The sequence below is a fragment of the Aquarana catesbeiana genome, linkage group LG08 (genome assembly GCF_042186555.1).
Source record: "Aquarana catesbeiana isolate 2022-GZ linkage group LG08, ASM4218655v1, whole genome shotgun sequence".
In the NCBI taxonomy this organism is placed as follows: domain Eukaryota; kingdom Metazoa; phylum Chordata; class Amphibia; order Anura; family Ranidae; genus Aquarana; species Aquarana catesbeiana.
In genome coordinates this window covers 135,925,216-135,944,310 of record NC_133331.1, presented here as the reverse complement: position 1 = coordinate 135,944,310, position 19,095 = coordinate 135,925,216, and the positions used below count along the sequence as shown (strand labels likewise).

Genomic DNA, 19,095 nt, shown 5'->3' with positions numbered 1-19,095 from the left:
TGAACACCAGGAATTTCACATAAAGGAAGCAATACAAATCAAACAGGATACTTTTTCATACGTGGTAAAGCAGGCACATATCAGGAATATGAAATTCTGAGTTTACATATCCTTTAAAACACAGGGTAGTGGCTATTGTTGTGTGTGGAGGGATAAATGCAAGTTAACAGACCCCAGGTACAAACACTCTTGGTCTCCTGGCACTTAGATTGTTGTCCAGCGAGCTAGAAAATCTCTGTGCAGTGTGAGGCTGAGAGGGCAACTGTCATTTCTGGTGGCAACGATGGGATCAGAGACTCATCATAAGTCGTTTTTCTGTTTTTGAGTGGCAGTCTGCTCTATCTGCAACTGCAAGGATACTGCTAGGCTTGCAAGTCTGTACAATGTCAATTCTTTGTAGCCTAGCTAGTTAGAAGTAAGACTCCTCTAATTTGAAAGGATTTTGATCTGAATCCACACGTTCCTATCACTCTTTATGTGGAAACATTTACAACCAAACACAACTGAATTCATATTATTTTCTATTTGAGTTTAGCTGATCTCTCTCCAACATTGACTTGCAGGTATAAATGACTGCTTTCCCTTATTTGTACAGTACTGCACAAGCAGTTGATGCCTCCAGATAAGCTGCTTGTTGAAGGCATCAACCTTGATTTGTCCTTTTGTTGACATATCTATGGTAATTTTCCAGCATTAACACATTTGTGTTAATTTTTTCAAATGCATGCTTTTGAGACTCCCACGGAAAGTACATTTTGTTTATAAACACCCTGCAGTGATGAAGCATCAGCAAGACGTGGAATTCATTTTACCAGGGAATTAGCCATTCCAATAAATATTTCCAGCTCTGATAGGATTTAGGGGGTCTCACTCCAATTGGATCTGGATCTGTTTTTTAGACTTTCTGATAACACTGGTTCAAAACACTTCATTTCACTTGCTCATGTATTTTTTTCTGAAATGAATGTAACTTCTTTTTCCCTGGATCCTTTAATCCCTTCATGACCACATAACACAATTATACGGCATCCAGGAAGTGGGCTTTATTTCTGGATGCCACATATATTCCTGTATTTGTGCTGGAAGCATGCTCGAACGTGTGCTCCCCCTAACTGAGGCCAAGCTGTCGGACATAGCTCCAAGTCTCCTACTAATGATCAGGAGCCAGTAAAACTGGCTCCCAGTCATGTGATCGGTGTGATTAACCAAACTGTGATTGACAGTGTAATGTCGCACCCCAGTGTTGTTTCTCCTTCTCTGAAGAGGAAAAGATATATTGTACCTTTTCCTAGTAGCTAGAGAAGAAGTCTGTAGGGAAAAAAAAAATATTAACTAGAACAGGGCTCGATCTAGTTTAGTGAGTGTTAGTTTCAGTGTAGGTGTGGGTGGCAGTGACAGAGTGACAGCATGTCAGTTAGTGGAAGTGTAGGTGTCAGTTGGTGTCATTGTCGTTGGTCAGTGTTGGTTTCAGTTAGTGGCAAAGTTAGAGGTTCAGTGTGTTTTAGCAGAGAAAAAAGGTTATATACTTAGTGTATTGCCGCGTACACATGACTGGACTTTCCGGCAGAAAAGGTCTGACGGAATCATTCCATCGGACATTCCGATCGTGTGTGGGCTTCATCGGACTTTTACTTTCAAAAATTCTGACGGACCTAGAAATAGAACATGTTTTAAATCTTTCAGGCGGAATCGATTCCTATCGGGAAAACCGTTTGTATGCTATTCCGACGGACCAAAAACGATGCAAGGGCAGCTATTGGCTATTGAATTTCCTTTTTCTGGTCCCATCGTACTTTGGTGTGATCATGTGTAGGCAAGTCCGTTTCAGCGGAACTCAGTGGGAACTCCATCGAAAAAAACGCCAGAGTTCATTCCGACGGGAAAAACGGTCGTGTGTCTGCGGCATTAGTGTGTTAATGGATAAGTTCACCTTTACAAAAAATATAATAAATGCAAATTCTTTTGCATGTAAAAATATAAAAAAATAATTCATAAATATATCCCATAGTTTGTAGACTCAACCAATCAATATACGCTTATTAGGATTTTTTACCAAAAATATGTAGCAGAATACACATTGGTATAATGGCTTAACTGCGCTTGCCTCACCACATCATAATTACTACTAATTATCTATATGTGATACTCCTGTGTATTATATCTGGACTTACATCCGGAAGAAAATCCTCTTGTCTAAAAGCAGAAGTTGAAAACAAACTTCAGACATGAATAGCTCCCACCTGACCAATAGATTTAATGTGGGTGTCTTAGTTTATTGATGCTTAATTTGTGGATGCCTTCAATGTTTCAGATGAAAATCACTGCTCAGGCTTTTCAATAAAAAGAAATGCAGTCCAGCATAAAACAAATCAATTCACTTAATATCACACCACAGGCTTCTAAATTGTATTTAAAATATATCTGAAGTCTTCATATCTGCGTTGACAAGCTGTAAACGCATTAAATATACATTTAATAAAAAAGAAGCAGCTCTGAGTTACTAAAACACCTGTTTGAATTTCCTTTTTGCAAATACCTTCCACGAAGATATCACGCTCAAAACACAAGGGAATGTAACACACATATAAACATCAACACAAACTACTGATGGTAAATTATACTGACAAGGACTCGTACAAATCACCTACAAAATTGCTTATGCCCAAATCCTAGTCATGAAATCACTGTATCACGTTCCAAAGTGATCTCTTGCCAAAAGCAGTGTGCATGGCACATCTGGTAATGTTTTCTCCCAGCTTTCATTATCTACATTAATGGCAGAAATATTTCAAATTATATAGTGATGTAAACTATAAGATGCCAAGTGCTTAATTGATTTACCCATCCATTTCTTCCCAATCAGGCAGATTAATACTTGGATCTGCAGGAAGGATAGAAATGTTTTTTCTTGCATGGAATAACACAATATATGGTAATGCTCCATTTACAGTGAGGGAAAAAAGTGTTTGATCCCCTAATGATTTTGTACATTTGCCCACTGACAAAGAAATGATCAGTCTATAATTTTAAGGGCAGGTTTATTTTAACAGTGAGAGATAGAACAACAAAAATATCCAGAAAAACACATTTCAAAAAAGTTATTAATTGATTTGAATTTTAAGGAGGGAAATAAGTATTTGATCCCCTATTAATCATCAAGATTTCTGGCTCCCAGATGTCTTCTAAACAGGTAATGAGCTGAGATTAGAAGCACTCCCTTTAAGACACCTGTCCACAGAAGCAATCAGATTCCAATCTCTCCACCATGGCCAAGATCAAAGAGCTGTCCAAGTTTGTCAGGGACAAGATTGTAGACCTACACAAGGCTGGAATGGACTACAAGACCTTCCCAAAGCAGCTTAGTGAGAGGGTGACAACAGTTGGTGCTATTATTCGCACATCGAAGAAACACAAAATAACTGTCAATAGCCCTCGGTCTGGGGCTTCATGCAAGATCTCACCTTGTTAAGTTTCAATGATCATGAGAACAGTGAGGAATCAGCCCAGAACTACACAGGAGAATCTTGTCAATGATCTCAAGGCAGCTGGGACCATAGTCACCAAGAAAACAATTGGTAACATACTACGCCATGAGGGACTGAAATCCTGCAGCGCCCCTAAGGTCCCCCTGCTCACGAAAGCCCATATACAGGCCTGTCTGAAGTTTGCTAATGAACATCTGAATGATTCAGAGGAGAACTGAGTGAAAGTGTTGTGGTCAGATGAGACCAAAATTGAGCTCTTTGGCATCAGCTCAGCTTGCCGTGTTTGGAGGAGGAGGAATGCTCTCTGCGACCTCAAGAACATCATCCCCAGTGGCAAACATGGAGGTGGAAACATTATGCTTTGGGGGTGATTTTCTACTAAGTGGACAGGACAACTTCACTGCATCAAAAGGGACGATGGACGGGGCCACGTACTGTCAAATCTTGGGTGAGAATATCTTTCCCTCAGCCAGGGGATTGAAAATGGGCCGTAGATGGGTATTCCAGCATGACAATGACCTAAAACACACGGCCAAGGCAACAAAGTAGTGGCTCAAGAAGAAGCACATTAAGGTGTTGGAGTGGCCTAGCCAGTCTCCAGACCTTAATCTCATAGAAAATATGTGGAGGGAGCTGAAGATTCGCATTAAGATAAAAAACTTTTCTGTGTAGCAGCCCCCCCCCCCAAATTACTTACCTGGGCCCCTTCTCTCTTCAGCGATGTCCACGAATGTCTAAGCTGTCCGGGACACTCTTCCCGATTGGCTGAGACACAGCAACGGCGCCATTGTCTCCTGCGGCTGACAAAGTCAGAAAGGGGAGAGAGGTGGCAGGGCCAGGTCGAAGTTCTGTGTCTGAATGGATACACGGAGTTCTGACTCGGCTCAGGTGCCCCCATAGAAAGCTACTGACTGAGGGGGCACTTGATAGGAGTGAGGGGCCAGGAACAGCAAAGATGGACCTGAGAAAAGGAGGATCTGGGCTGCTCTGTGCAAAACCAACTGCACAGGGGAGGTAAGTATAACATGTTTGTTATTTAAAAAAAACAAAAAACAAAAAAAAAAAAACACAAGACTTTACAATCACTTTAATGACTTGGAGAGGATCTGCAAAGAGAAATGGGACAAAATTCCTCCTGAGATGTGTGCAAACCTGGTGTGATTGCCAACAAGGGTTTTGCCACCAAGTATTAAGTCATGTTTTGCGAAGGGGTCAAAATACTTATTTCACTCAATGCAAATCAATTTTATAACTTTTGAAATGCGTTTTTCTGGATATTTTTGTTGTTTTGGTGTCTCTCACTGATAAAATAAACCTATCATTAAAATTATATTATAATTTTTTTGTCAGCGGACAAACGTACAAAATCAGCAGGGGATCAAATAAATACTTTTTTTCCCTCACTGTAATAGATGATGTATAAGGACATACAGCAACAACAATCATATAAATAAACCAATAAATGAATACATTGAAAAAAATTAAAAAATAAAACAGGAAACACCGCTGCAATCACAGGTCCGCAAATTAAAAAAAGGCAAAGGATAAGTATAAAGTGCAGTAATCCCTAGCCCAGGAATAAATACCCTTTTTTCACGCTCTACTCAGTTTTAATTCGGTGAAAGGTAATGCTAATTAGTTGCTATAGGTCACTGCAGATGGCAGTTTCTCTTTGAGCTGCCTTGTTAGTTAAGTCTATATGGTTATCTGTTTAAAGCTGAATTCCAGGGAAAACACAAATACTTCCTTTACAGTAGGGGTTAAATGATAGTCTAGAGGACTGTAAAAAGCACTTTTACACACCCGAACCGCTTCGCACCAAGGCCCTACTGGGTTGCAACACCAGTCCCTGTAGCCTCTTCTCTGACGGTCATAGGCCTTCTGACATCATCAAGACCAATGCAGAGCCCAAAGACCTGTGCTGGATATGAAGAAGCCAAGGGACAGTCCACTGCTGGAGCGTAAGATCTTGCTTTTCGTGGTCCTCTAGACATAAACATGCATTTAACCCTTGCAGTGGGGGGGGGGGGGGCATTCCTGTTTTTCCCAGACTTATCTTTAAGTAATTAAAATAATATGTCGTTTTTGCAATAAGCTGGTGGTGTATGTATTCTATAAAAGAGCCATCAAAACCAAATGAGCTTCCATGTGTGCAAATCCTGACCTTTATCTGGTAAATCTTTGGGTAGAATGAACAGGATAAACTGCTATGTCTTTTTTTACACAAGGCAACTTCATGTGTGTACACACCTGATTCTATTATTTGTAGGGCACCCTGGGAACCCTAAAGATCAGGGTGCCCTGATATGCAAATATTGACCAGTAGGGTGATCTGGTCTCCCACAGTAAACAGAACATGGAAATGCAATTATTTTAGTAAATATAAACTGCTAAATACCTTTTCTCATGAGCAGTGTATAGCAGTCTTATGACTTCTATCAGTGTCCATCTGAGCACTGGTTAAAGTTTGTAGGAGGCGTTTTCATTCTCCTCTGACTGTCCTATGAGTCTGCATGACCCCTGACCTTGTTTCTAGACAGTGTTGATTTTCCTTGTGCTGATCACATGCACCCTCTCAAAAAAACACACTCCAAAGCTCTGTACTATCAGCAGATGGATCGGGGACAGTAAAAAAAAAAAGGGGGGGTCAGAGAAGACAGTATCAAACAGCCTTTTTACACATTGTGTAGGATTAACCCCTTAGGTTTCACAGGGAGTATAAGCATTATTTACTTCATATACAGACTTTTTGGATTTTACTGCTGTGGGTTTAGTAACACTTTAAGGTGCTGAAATACAAAGCAATGTGGCATTAAGGCACCTGGAGCTGCCGGCTATTCAACATGAGCAGTGCAGCCTGGTCAAAGTTCTACTTTTATGAAAGTAAATCATTGTTAGATCCAAGCTCTGACAGCATGTATAGGGAAAGTAAAAGCCAAAAATGTTCTCATACTACACTGCACTGACAGCGAGCAGGGGGGTTGGGGAATACAGATGCTGGAGACTCCAAGTAGACAGCAAGGGCAGTGAAGGAGAGATGACACACAGAAACCTACTCCCCTCCAGACCCACTAAACTCCTGTGTTTCTGCTTTCCTTCACTGCCCTTGCTGTACACTATCAGAGTCTCTAACATCTGTATTCCCCAATTGCCCAGTTCACAGTCAATGCAACCTTTTTCTGATACCTGCTGAAATATGCTATTCAATAGCTAAGAGGATAAAGTATTTAAAGTGAGGGGTGCAGATTCGATCTCGGCTTTAGCTAAACAGTTTTGCTTAAAATCCATCCTGAAAAAAAGAGATTTAATACTGGCCCCACTTGGTCATACAAGTATGAAAAAACATTGTTTAACCTTTGTGGTCTAAATCGATTTTATTATGTAAAAAACAGGCAATATGTGTTGCTGCTCGCTCATTCATAAGTGGCTGGCATTTTAACTATACACCAGATTATTTCAGATAAATAATAGTTTCATATTTCTGGCCATTACTTCCTTACAATGACCTTTCCTTAGTTTTTTTAAACATTAAATCATTCACTGAATATTTATTTGCTCACAAAGTGGATGCTTTTGTATTTAGTGGGTAGAGTGCTGTGCATCCACTTTTGTGAGGAAATGTATGTTTATCTCTCAAGCATTTATTATCTCGTTATCAGTGTGAGAATCATGAATATATATATATATATATATATATATATATATATATATATATATATATATATATATATATATATATATATGATTCACGCAACATTTATTTAATCAATTCTACCTCTGAAACTTAAAACCTCAAAGTCTGTATGGGTACATATTTGTTTGCTTCCCAAATTTATCATCCATAAATCTAGGATCTTATAGTACAGACAGACCCAAATTTGATCTTTGACTTTGCAAATTTTCCATTTAAAGGGGCCCTCAAACAACATGTGCCTTCTGTATTACAGTATATGTTATCTGGAACTGCTGGCATTTATAAGAGGCAGAAGTTGACAGACATTTGTTTTTTTTCAACTTATGGCCCCAGTACATTTATACATTTCAGATTGCATTCTATTTTAAAAAGAAGTGCAACAAAAAAGATTAATTCTTACCATGGATGGTACAAAAGGGGCAAGAATGCCACCAAATCTGCATGCCATGGCACACACACCCAAGCCAGCATTTCTGAAAGGGAAAAAAAAAAAACAATATTGCAGCATTACAAAAATAATCACCACTTTTGAAGAATTTAGTTTCATTTTGGATTGAGTGAGAACAGAGAATAAGTTAAAACTTCCATCAGCTTTTCAGTATATATTGTCTGTGTATCCCTTGTCTCACTTTTATGGCACTATCCCTATGATCACCATTCTTTAGGAAAGTGTGTAAGGCTACCATTAAAAGTCAGCTGTTTTAATTCTTTCTCTCTACTAAAAAAAGGGGGCTTACGTCAGTGACTGTGTCCTCTATTCAAGATTACTCCTCATGGTGTCCCTGTGTTACCAGGGCAAGAAGTGAGGGGAATTTTTCCCACGATGAAGCAAACAGAATTAAGAGCTTTCCAGAGGTTCTAAGTCTTCCCATTCTGAACAAAACAGAAAAAAAATGTCTGCACCCCCACTTTAATCAAGATCATAAGTTTGCCCGATTTAACCTACTACTTCTGTGGTCATGATTGCAATAAAATGCAAGACAAGTCATGGACCCCCGCCCCCCTATAAAAATCAAACTACAGCCAGTGACGCAGCACAACAGAATAGCTACATGTAAATATTTTCATAAAGACAGTTCCTGCAATTTGACAGTATGATACTGACATGTGTAAGTGGGAGTGAGATGAGAAATAACAATGCGAATCAGGATAAGGCTATCAATATTTGTCATGGCTGACATGATAATATTCCCAGTCGTACTTATAAAACACATTTACAGTCTTGAGCTGGTATGGCAAGAAATAAAGATGTTCTCTGATCACAAGCCTGCAGTTTTGCCCTCTGACTGGGTCACAGTGGGCTTGATTATCTCAAAATTTCAAGCTTTAGTGAAATTTTCTGAATGACTGTAAGCACTGCTCATTAACATCCATTTTCTTATAGATCCCACAACTATTGCCAATCACATTTATTGACTGCCATAATGAAAATTAAAAAAAAAAAACCTTGTCATGGGAGAAAAAGATGGACACAGCTGACCTCACTCTGAAAATGTCAGATACTTTTGTGACAGAGTTCTAAGTCTCTATTCTTTATACAGGTCAGTCAATCTGACTGTACAAAAGTTGAAGCATTGGCCATGACAATCAGGCACCTAGCATTCATGTTCATGAAAATAAACCCTTAAGAACAAAACTGGTTTTCCCAGTGCTTCTTCCATATTTCTCAGATAAAAGGTATATATGAATTTTGCCAGCTATCTGGATAAACTGTTTCTTGCCCACATCCCTAGTACAGACAGACAATGAACAGAAGGGGCTCCTCAAAAGTTGGGATTTTAACAGGCCAGAAACAGTGGTTATAATACAAAAGTACAAAGTTTATTGTGAAAAATAGAAAAATCAAGAGTAAAATGAATCAATAAAAACAAGCACATAAGCGAATGCGCAGCATCCGATGATGGTGGACGTGTAATTCCTCTGCTTCGATCCCCGCCGCCCTCCATAGCTCCCGCAAAGCGACCGAGAGCTGCATCAGCCATGGGCGAATCAGTACTGGACCGCCGAATCTTTCAGGCAACCCATGGTGAACTACAGGCTGAAGCAAACGTCTTCATCATACACCCCGGAGCTGCAGTCTACACAAACTCTGGACCGCTTCCTGCGTAGGTCCGAATCCCCGGCCTCGATTATGCAAAGCGCCCCGCCGGCACTAGCAGACACACACGAAGAGGTAGGGGACGTTCCCCTGCTATTTGCACCCACCCCAATCACAGAGATGTCAGCCCCCCTCACAGTTGAAATACTGAACAATAAGCTGCAATCTCTCTTGCAAAGCCTGACATGTAACATCACCAGAGAAGTGGGGAAGCTGGTCCAAGAATTGAGGGGGGAGATAACTCACAAAGGAGAACATACTGACACTCTAGAAACTAAATTTGATGACTTAATACAATAAGTTCATGTTCTGGAAGAAGACAATGCAGGTTTAAAACAATCTGTCTCCCAGCTTCAATCCCAACAAGAAGATTTGGAGAATAGGGAACGCCGTCAGAACCTGCGTATCAGGGGCATTCCTGAATCTGGGAGATCTGACCATATCTGCTAAGCCTCTTTAACACCATAGTCCCCCTAATACCTGACATAAACTGGCGCCTGGACGGAGCACACAGGTCACTGGCCCCTAAGCCCCCTGCAGGGGCAAATCCCAGGGATGTTATAGTACGCTTCCACTACTATAATAGTAAAGAAGCCTTAACTATGGCCACCCGCAATAAAACACGGCTAGAATTTAAGGGTGCAAAAATAAAAATTTTTTGCGATTTGTCACCTATAACCCTCGCAGCTTTCGCCCAGTGACCACAAATCTCATACCGCTGGGGCTTCCCCTTTCGCTTGTCCCCATCACGAGATGGTACCCAATTTTCCACGAGGGATCTCCAGGAAAGCGAGGCGTTCATACTAGGGCTGAAACAACTAATCGATTAATCGACAACTAATCGATTATGAAATTAATCGATTACTATTTTCATAATCGATTAATCGGCCAGTAACATAATGGGGTTAAACATAATATAATTAGCCCTTTATAGTACAAAAAGAGCAAATAATCGCTACTGTAAATATTACTTTCACAGTTCTACAGTAAAAAAAATGAACTCCTTACAGTAGCGATTATTTGCTTTTTTGTACTATAAAGGGCTCATTTTAGTTTTTTTTTAACCCCCTTATGTTACTAAACGTCTTAGACCTGGTTCACATCTATGTGTTTTTGGTGCTTTTTGCAGAAACACACTACAGTTCATTTACATGGTTTCCTATGGGACAAGTTCACATCTATGCTTTTTTTCAGCCGCTGCGTATTTGGAAAGGGTCAAGGACTTTTTTTTTTTTTTTTAACGCAAAACTGTGCTTTTTTGGTTCAACATACTTCAATGGAGAAGCTGCAGAAAAGCATTTAATGCGTTTTTGCAGCAATTTGTATTTTTTAATCTGCCCAACAACAAATTGGCTAAAAAACTGTATTTCTCTTCTAATAGTGTATATACAGTATATCTCTTCTGTCTGTTATTCTCAGAGTGGATTCAATATTTTGCTCCCTAACCATATAGTTGGTTTATATTTACCACTGCATAGAGATATTTAAGAATAAATTGCTTTTTTTAAAAACTTTACATATTAACTAAATATTACAACACACTTTTTTTAAGGTTATTAACCGATTAATCGAAAAAATAAATCGACCAACTAATCGATTATGAAAATAATCGTTAGTTGCAGCCCTAGTTCATACGCAATTTTGGTCTTCCACCGCTGCCAGATGAGGAACCCATACCACTCCCTGCAATGCCTAAACCAGCATCCAGGTCGGATTTGGACCCCTGCTCGCCAGAAATCGCAGAAGACCTTCTCCACTCCCTTTCCCAGGCTCCCAACTTGAGAGCTCCCTTTGATATATTTTGTTTGATCCTGCTTCGGACCCCACTTTACCGAGTTCCCCCTAATTTGGGGAATTTTTCACCCATACCCATGGGTTGACTTTATAACAGATTATGATACAAGCTTTCTTATATTTCGTAGGAAGACGGCGGGGATCACTCCAGACAAGTTGGAGCCCCTCATGCGCCTCTTTTTGATCCACGGCCACGGCTGTGAAATCCTGAGTGGTCCTGACCCCTCAGGATAAAGTTCAAAAAATGTATGTTTTTATAGGTCTTTTTTTGACATATTTTTCACTCTTTGTTTATTCGGTTTAAACCTCATGCTTTCCCTCCACAGGATACACCATGGACTTTTTTCTGTTTTTTTTTTCTGTTTCTGATTTTTAACGATAACTACAGCATAACCATGTTATACCATTATGGCTTTACGGGTTCTTATAATGTGAAAGGTTTGAACTCCATTCATAAACGGTGGTTAGCCTTGAAGGGGTTCAAATCATCAGTTGCTGACATAATCCTAGTCCAGGAGACTCACTTTCCCTCTGGGGGATCCTTTAAATTTGCTGCAAAACATTTCCCTGTCTCATTTACAGCCTCTGACCCCTCTGGTAAAGCAGGCAATGCCATATTGATTAAAAAATTCTTTCCCCTGAGAGTGAAATCCTCATATATGGACCCCCATGGTAGATATATTTTCCTGGACTGCGATTACTTCTCACGCTCTTTTACTCTGGTCAATATTTATGCTCCCAACTCAGGTCAAATCCAGTTTCTCACTGATGTGCTTGGGAAACTCGGAAAATATGCTCAACCCTTTATGATTGTTGGAGGAGATTTTAATATGACTATGTCCCCTAGAAGAGACAGACGCACATTATTTTCCTCAACCCCTTCAGCTAAGGTGGAACGTCAATCCACCTCTTTACGTAAACTCATCAGATCGCACAACTTACTAGATACAGTGGGGACGGAAAGTATTCAGACCCCCTTAAATTTTTCACTCTTTGTTATATTGCAGCCATTTGCTAAAATAATTTCTGTTCATTTTTTTCCTCATTAATGTACACACAGCACCCCATATTGACAGAAAAACACAGAATTGTTGACATTTTTGCAGATTTATTAAAAAAGAAAAACTGGAATATCACATGGTCCTAAGTATTCAGACCCTTTGCTGTGACACTCATATATTTAACTCAGGTGCCGTCCATTTCTTCTGATCATCCTTGAGATGGTTCTACACCTTCATTTGAGTCCAGCTATGTTTGATAATACTGATTGGACTTGATTAGGAAAGCCACACACCTGTCTATATAACACCTTACAGCTCACAGTGCATGTCAGAGAAAATGAGAATCATGAGGTCAAAGGAACTGCCTGAAGAGCTCAGAGACAGAATTGTGGCAAGGCACAGATCTAGATCTCGCCAAGGTTACAAAACAATTCTGCTGCACTTAAGGTTCCTAAAAGCACAGTGGCTTCCATAATCCTTAAATGGAAGACGTTTTGGACGACCAGAACCCTTCCTAGAGCTGGCCGTCCGGCCAAACTGAGCTATCGTGGGAGAAGAGCCTTGGTGAGAGAGGTAAAGAAGAACCCAAAGATCACTGTGGCTGAGCTCCAGAGATGCAGTTGGGAGATGGGAGAAAGTTGTAGAAAGTCAACCATCTCTGCAGCCCTCCACCAGTTGGGGCTTTGTGGCAGAATGGCCCGACGGAAGCCCCTCCTCAGTGCTAGAAACATGAAAGCTAAAAAAAAAAAACACCTGAAGGACTCCAAGATGGTGAGAAATAAGATTCTTTGGTCTGATGAGACCAAGATAGAACTTTTTGGCCTTAATTCTAAGAGGTATGTGTGGAGAAAACCAGGCACTGCTCATCACCTGTCCAATACAGTGAAGCATGGTGGTGGCAGCATCATGCTGTGGGGGTGTTTTTCAGCTGCAGGGACAGGACGACTGGTTGCAATCGAGGGAAAGATTAATGCGGCCAAGTACAGGGATATCCTGGATGAAAACCTTCTCCAGAGTGCTCAGGACCTCAGACTGGGCCGAAGGTTTACCTTCCAACAAGACAATGACCCTAAGCACACAGCTAAAATAACGAAGGAGTGGCTTCACAACAACTCCGTGACTGTTCTTGAATGGCCCAGCCAGAGCCCTGACTTAAACCCAATTGAGTATCTCTGAAGAGACCTAAAAATGGCTGTCCACCAACGTTTACCATCCAACCTGACAGAACTGGAGAGGATCTGCAAGGAGGAATGGCAGAGAATCCCCAAATCCAGGTGTGAAAAACTTGTTGCATCTTTCCCAAAAAGACTCATGGCTGTATTAGATCAAAAGGGTGCTTCTACTAAATACTGAGCAAAGGGTCTGAATACTTAGGACCATGTGATATTTCAGTTTTTCTTTTTTAATAAATCTGCAAAAATGTCAACAATTCTGTGTTTTTTCTGTCAGTATGGGGTGCTGTGTGTAAATTAATGAGGAAAAAAAGATGAACTGAAATGATTTTAGCAAATGGCTGCAATATAACAAAGAGTGAAAAATGTAAGGGGGGTCTGAATACTTTCTGTCCCCACTGTATATGGAGAATTCAACATTACACACATAAACAATTTACATTTTTTTCCCCTCCCCACAAGATGTACTCCAGATTAAACTATCTCTTTGTCACGACCCCCCTATTGACATCCACAGTCGCATCAGAATTAAATCCCATAACCTGGTCAGACCATTCCTCTGTTCAGCTTGACCTCACACTCCTCATCCGCAACTAGAACCTGTCACTGGAGACTTAATGACTATCTTCTCCACAACCCTATCACTAAAACTCAACTGTCCCAAGGACTATCCAAGTTCTTTCAACTGAATAAACATACTATGGCTGACCTGTCTACCCTATGGGAGGCTCACAAAGCCTACTTTAAAAGGCCAATGTATCTTGGTTGGCTCTCATTTAAAGAGATACTCTGCTGCTCAGAGACTTGATATCCTTTCTCAGCTTCGTAAAGCAGAGAACTTGCTGCTTACCTCACCTACGGTGGCACGTCTGCATACAGTCACCCCCTTACATGGACGGTTGAAATCCACTGACATGAACAGATGCTCCAAATCCCTTCTTTGGGCTAAGCAGAAATTCTATGAGTATGCTAATAAGCCTCATAGAATGCTAGTAAACAAGCTTAAACCAAGCTCATTCCATTCCTACCCTGAATCTCTCACACAAAATGATGGAACTCCAACTCATTGCCCGCAAACAATGTCTAAAGTCTTTGGGGAATTCTATAAAAAGCTATATAACTGCTTACACACAGACCCTAAACATCTATTTTCCCAAGATGAATTCAGTTCCTTCTTTGACCCTTTAAAACTATCCAAATTGTCATCCTCCCAAAAATCCGCACTTAACACTGCTATCACACCAGAAGAAATAGCTGGGGTAATTAAAGACCTGCCATCACACAATTCACCAGGACCAGACGGCCTACCCTATTTCTATTATAAGACCTTCCTCCCAACTCTAAGTCCCCATTTAATAGAACTTTTTACCTCTCTACAGAAAGGTATCATCCCTTTAACTTCGGAAACACACAGGCTATTACGTAAATGGGAGGAGTGTCCTTTGTCTCTTCTAGGTAGGATAAATGTCCTCAAGATGTCTATACTCCCGAAGTTTTTATACCTCTTTGAAACTTTGACAATTGCAGTTCCTATGTCACAACTCCGAAATATTTAACGGGTCTTTACTAAATTTATTTGGGGTAATAAAGCACACCGGATTGCTAGCACAGTGGTATTTGCTCCTTGTTCCCATGGAGGGCTGGGAGCCCCTAACATTACTAAATACTATTATGCTACCCATCTCACACCGACCATCTCCTGGTCAACTTGATTTGCAACAAACAGATGGTCAGAATTGGAACTGAGCATTACCAGCCCTGTGCATCCTTGCTAAAATGCTCTGGTCCGACCTAACCACCTTTATCTTCCAGCTGAGAAATATATGCTTGGGACCGATGTTATTTACCCCCTCCATTTGGAAAAAATGCCAAAAAAAGTTCTCTCTCTCTTCTCCATGCCCACCTCTCCTAAACATACTTTTTAACCTGGATATCCCGGACAGCCTATCCTACACCAGCATGTATCCATAGTCACAGGCGGGCATTTTCCAGCTCCGTCATCTAGTACACCCTGTGACTCGTAAACTACTCTCATTCCAGGATCTCCAAAATAAATTTGAAATCCCCAAAAAGCTCTTTTTTTCTTATCTCCAATTTAAACATTATTTTCATTCTATATCACCTTATCTAACCTTAGAAAAGCCTAATGCCTTTGAAGTACCCAAGGCCCGTACCTGGTCTCATATCTTCTATATACAAAATTCTCCATGCATGAAACCCGCCCACGATAAACGCTCATGTATACATGTGAAAATGGGCCAAGATAATTCAGACCCCTATATCCCTCCCTCAATGGCAAAGGATCTGGGACTACACATCGAAAGTTTCCAGATGCGTGCAGCAGAGGAGAGACAGCTTATACGGTCCTCATGTTCTGGTATAGGACTCGGAGGCTATTCATAAATATGATCCCTCTGTATCCCAGAAATGTTGGAGATGCCTACAGGATCTGGGAACACATTACCCTATCTTCTGGGAATGTCTGTTAATCTTACCATTTTGGACCTCGGTCCAATCTTTACTCTAGACTGTGTTAGAGATGGATTTCCCGGTCCATTACTTACTAGGCCTCCCAGTCCCTGAAATATCTAAACACGCTAAAAAATTGATGTCTTATATTCTGTTGGCTGCCAAGAAGGTAATACTTATCTCCACTGGCTATCCTCCAATTATCCAACACAACCCCAATTGATACTGACCATAACACAGATACGTAGAATAGAACGTATGACAGCAGTGATCCATGACTCCTTACCTCAATTCTCAAAAATATGGGATCCTTGGGATAACTCCCCATTCAATCCAGAGACAACATCCCATACATCTGATTAAATGCCATACACACAACCAGTCTTTACCCGCTCAAATTAGCTAATCCTATTCTTATTAATATATATATGCAATGTTGAAATCCATGGTGTTGCCCCCCCCCCCCCCCCCCGGAATCATCAGGTGTTGGCTTGCAGTTGCACTGTGTCTGTGTTGGAATGTCCGCCGCGGCCTCCACTGACTTTTTTTTCTAGGTCTGCAGCTGCTACTACGCTGCTCTCTGCCCTGTCCTGACACTGTCCTGTGTCCTCCACTTGGCAGCTCAGCCTTTCCGCACTCCTCCTCACTGATTGGCTGCCTGTGTAGTGTGTAGGTGTGTTGTTGTAGATGGATCCGCCCACTCAAGTGCGAGCCGAGTCATATGCTGGCAGTCTGCCACTATGTAGATCTGGGCCGACACTGCCACCGCCCACTCAAGTGTGAGCCGCCCAGTGATATGCTACCTGTGCCTAGGCAACATAAGACCCGCGAGGAACCACAGGTAACAGCAGTTAGTAGCAGCCAGGACTCCCAGGAGGATGAGCATTTTGATTTATTTATTGCTAATTTGCTGGAAAGATATGTCTCTTTAGTGTATTATGTTGTTATTATCATGACTAAAATACAGAGATAATTCATGTTTTCTTCACTTTGTATTAGAAGTTACTACTCAGGCCAGGCGTACCAGACCAGTCCATGCCCATATAATTTATATAGCCTAGAGAATGCAATGAGAACACATGGGAGGCCCGTGCATTAAGGGCGCACGGGCGCCGCCCCCTCTCTCCTGCCATCCCTCTATCACCTATAGATAGATTCATGCATTGCATGAATCTATCTATGGCCGCCGCTGCCACCCCCTATTCAGGCGCCTGGACCCTTTTCGGGCGCAGGACACCTGAATTACAGCAGCGGGGGGTGTTTTTGAAGCATCCATCATACCACCCCCCCCCCCCACCTGCCCCCTACTGAAAAAAGTTCTGCGGACACCCATGTTGATGACAGTTATTTTAAATGTTATACAAACTTCTTATAAGATGGACTACACACTACCTAGAGACTGTCATATGTATGTGTTACCATCCACTAGGATATGCTTCTGTTTTTTTGTATAAGACCATTACAACATCTTTGTATTTTTGATGGAAAAAACAAATAAACATACAATTATAAAAAAAAACAAGCACATAACATCACATATGATAGCATTGAATGGAAGCAGAGGATAACCTATGGTCAACTGCCTATGTGTATAGGCCACAAGAGAATCCAATGCTTTTCAACAGAAATAGTGAAAAGTAGCATACTACTCGTGGGAGACGCTACTTGCACACTGCACTGCTGCACTACTTGGACTGGCATAATACCTGTAACCAATATTTCATCTTTAGCCTTCTCCCTAGCCCTGATGCTTGTGTGCATGCTGAATTCAGCAAAAACATCTTTAACTGTATTCATACCAGTCTGTGGCTATATTGGTGCATGTCATCACCCTTACACCCAGTGATTTTATATACTCCATGTTCTTAAGATCTTTGGAGTCACACCCAAGAATCACCTGTCCTTCATTTTAACTTGGCCCCTTTTGGGGTATTCCGATCTGGGTTCTGGGATCCCGTCTGGTGGTGCTGACTCTGCTTACTTGGCACATTTTTTAGCAGTTTTTATTTTGCTCTTGAGCTATGACTTCTAATCCTTGAATCATCAGCACATTAATTTTGAGGAATTTGAAACTGCATAACCCTTTGTCCCTGAAGAAGACCCTCACTATTTCTGTTGAAATGCATTGGATCCTCTTCTGTCCTATACCCATAGGCAGTTGACCAATAGGTTATCCTCTGGTTCCATTCAATGCCATCATATGTGATGTTATGTGCTTGTTTTTATTAATTAATTTTACTCTTGATTTTTCAATTTTTCACAATAAACGTTGTACTTTTGTATTATACCCACCATTTCTGGTCCGTTAAAATCCCAACTTATGAGGAACCCCTTTCTGTTCATCCTACTGAACCAATCCAAGGATATAGCTGGCTATTATTTAGGTTAGTGAGAACATTATGAATACTGTCAGCAGCCCTTGGAACACTTTTCTTCACATTTCCAGAGGGAGTCAAGCAAGATAAACAGTAAAAAAACTAACAAAAAAATAGACAAAACACACAAAGAGATCCTTAGTGCTGCTCCTCTTTACCTTGTTGCCATAAGAACAAATTAATGACTGCCTTTCAGTAAATATAGATCTTTGTATCTTTATTTTCATTTACTTTCATTTATTCTATTGTGCTGTTTGTGTGTACTTTCTATGAATTCCTACTTCATGAGGTCCTTCTGCCTAAAGGTGCTGGTTTAATTGCTTTTGACACAAAAATATGTGCCCGAAAGGAATTAAACTGTAGAGTTTGCTCATTGTGAGTGCATCAGGAGAAAAGCGCAGTGGAAAAAAAGCAAAGTTTGAACAGCAGTGGTTTGAAAACAGCAGGAGTTTGGAGACAGCCAACTATCTTTGGTTAGTGCCTGTGTTTGATCTCAAGTACCGTATTTATCGACATATAACACGCACCCTTTTCCCCTGAAAACAGAGGACAAATAGTGCCTGCGTGTTATACGCCGATACTATGTTTTGCCAACAGGGAGCGGGAGCGGGTGGTCCTCCCCGGGAGCCACCCATTGGGGGTGTCAGGCTGGCTGCCCCTCCTCTCCTGGCCCTGGGACAGTGCTGCCAGCATAGTCTAAAGTTGATAAAAAAATCACTTGCTAGCCCCTTCTCCTACACCACTCCTCCTGTGTCAGTGTCATTATAAAACAAAGCTTTTAAATATTTCAATAGCTTAGTTTTTTCTGGCTGCTCTCCTCCTCCTAGCTTTAGATTGGAGGAGGAGAGTGGTCACATGACCCTCTATGTAACGTCAGAGAGAGCAGTCATGTGACCAGGTCAGTGGAAAAAAATGATCTTTTGAGGTATATGGAATCTTCATTTTACAATAGGAGTGACACAGGAGGAGCACTGTAGAAGGGGCTAGCAGTGATTTTTTTCTTAACT

The 19,095-nt window shown here is 41.0% G+C and overlaps 1 protein-coding gene across 6 annotated transcripts in view; it reads right to left on the bottom strand.

The window, feature by feature from the left end:
* Positions 1 to 19,095, bottom strand: part of LOC141106055 (solute carrier family 22 member 15-like) — a 658,271-nt gene that overhangs the window by 161,295 nt on the left and 477,881 nt on the right. For 5 of the 6 annotated variants that reach the window (XM_073596433.1, XM_073596429.1, XM_073596430.1 and 2 more), the window contains one exon: positions 7,580 to 7,652. The exons of the other annotated variant lie outside the window; for it this stretch is intronic. In XM_073596433.1, the coding sequence (XP_073452534.1) occupies positions 7,580 to 7,652 (73 nt within the window). The remainder of the gene's footprint in view (positions 1 to 7,579; positions 7,653 to 19,095) is intronic. 6 annotated transcript variants of the gene reach the window in all.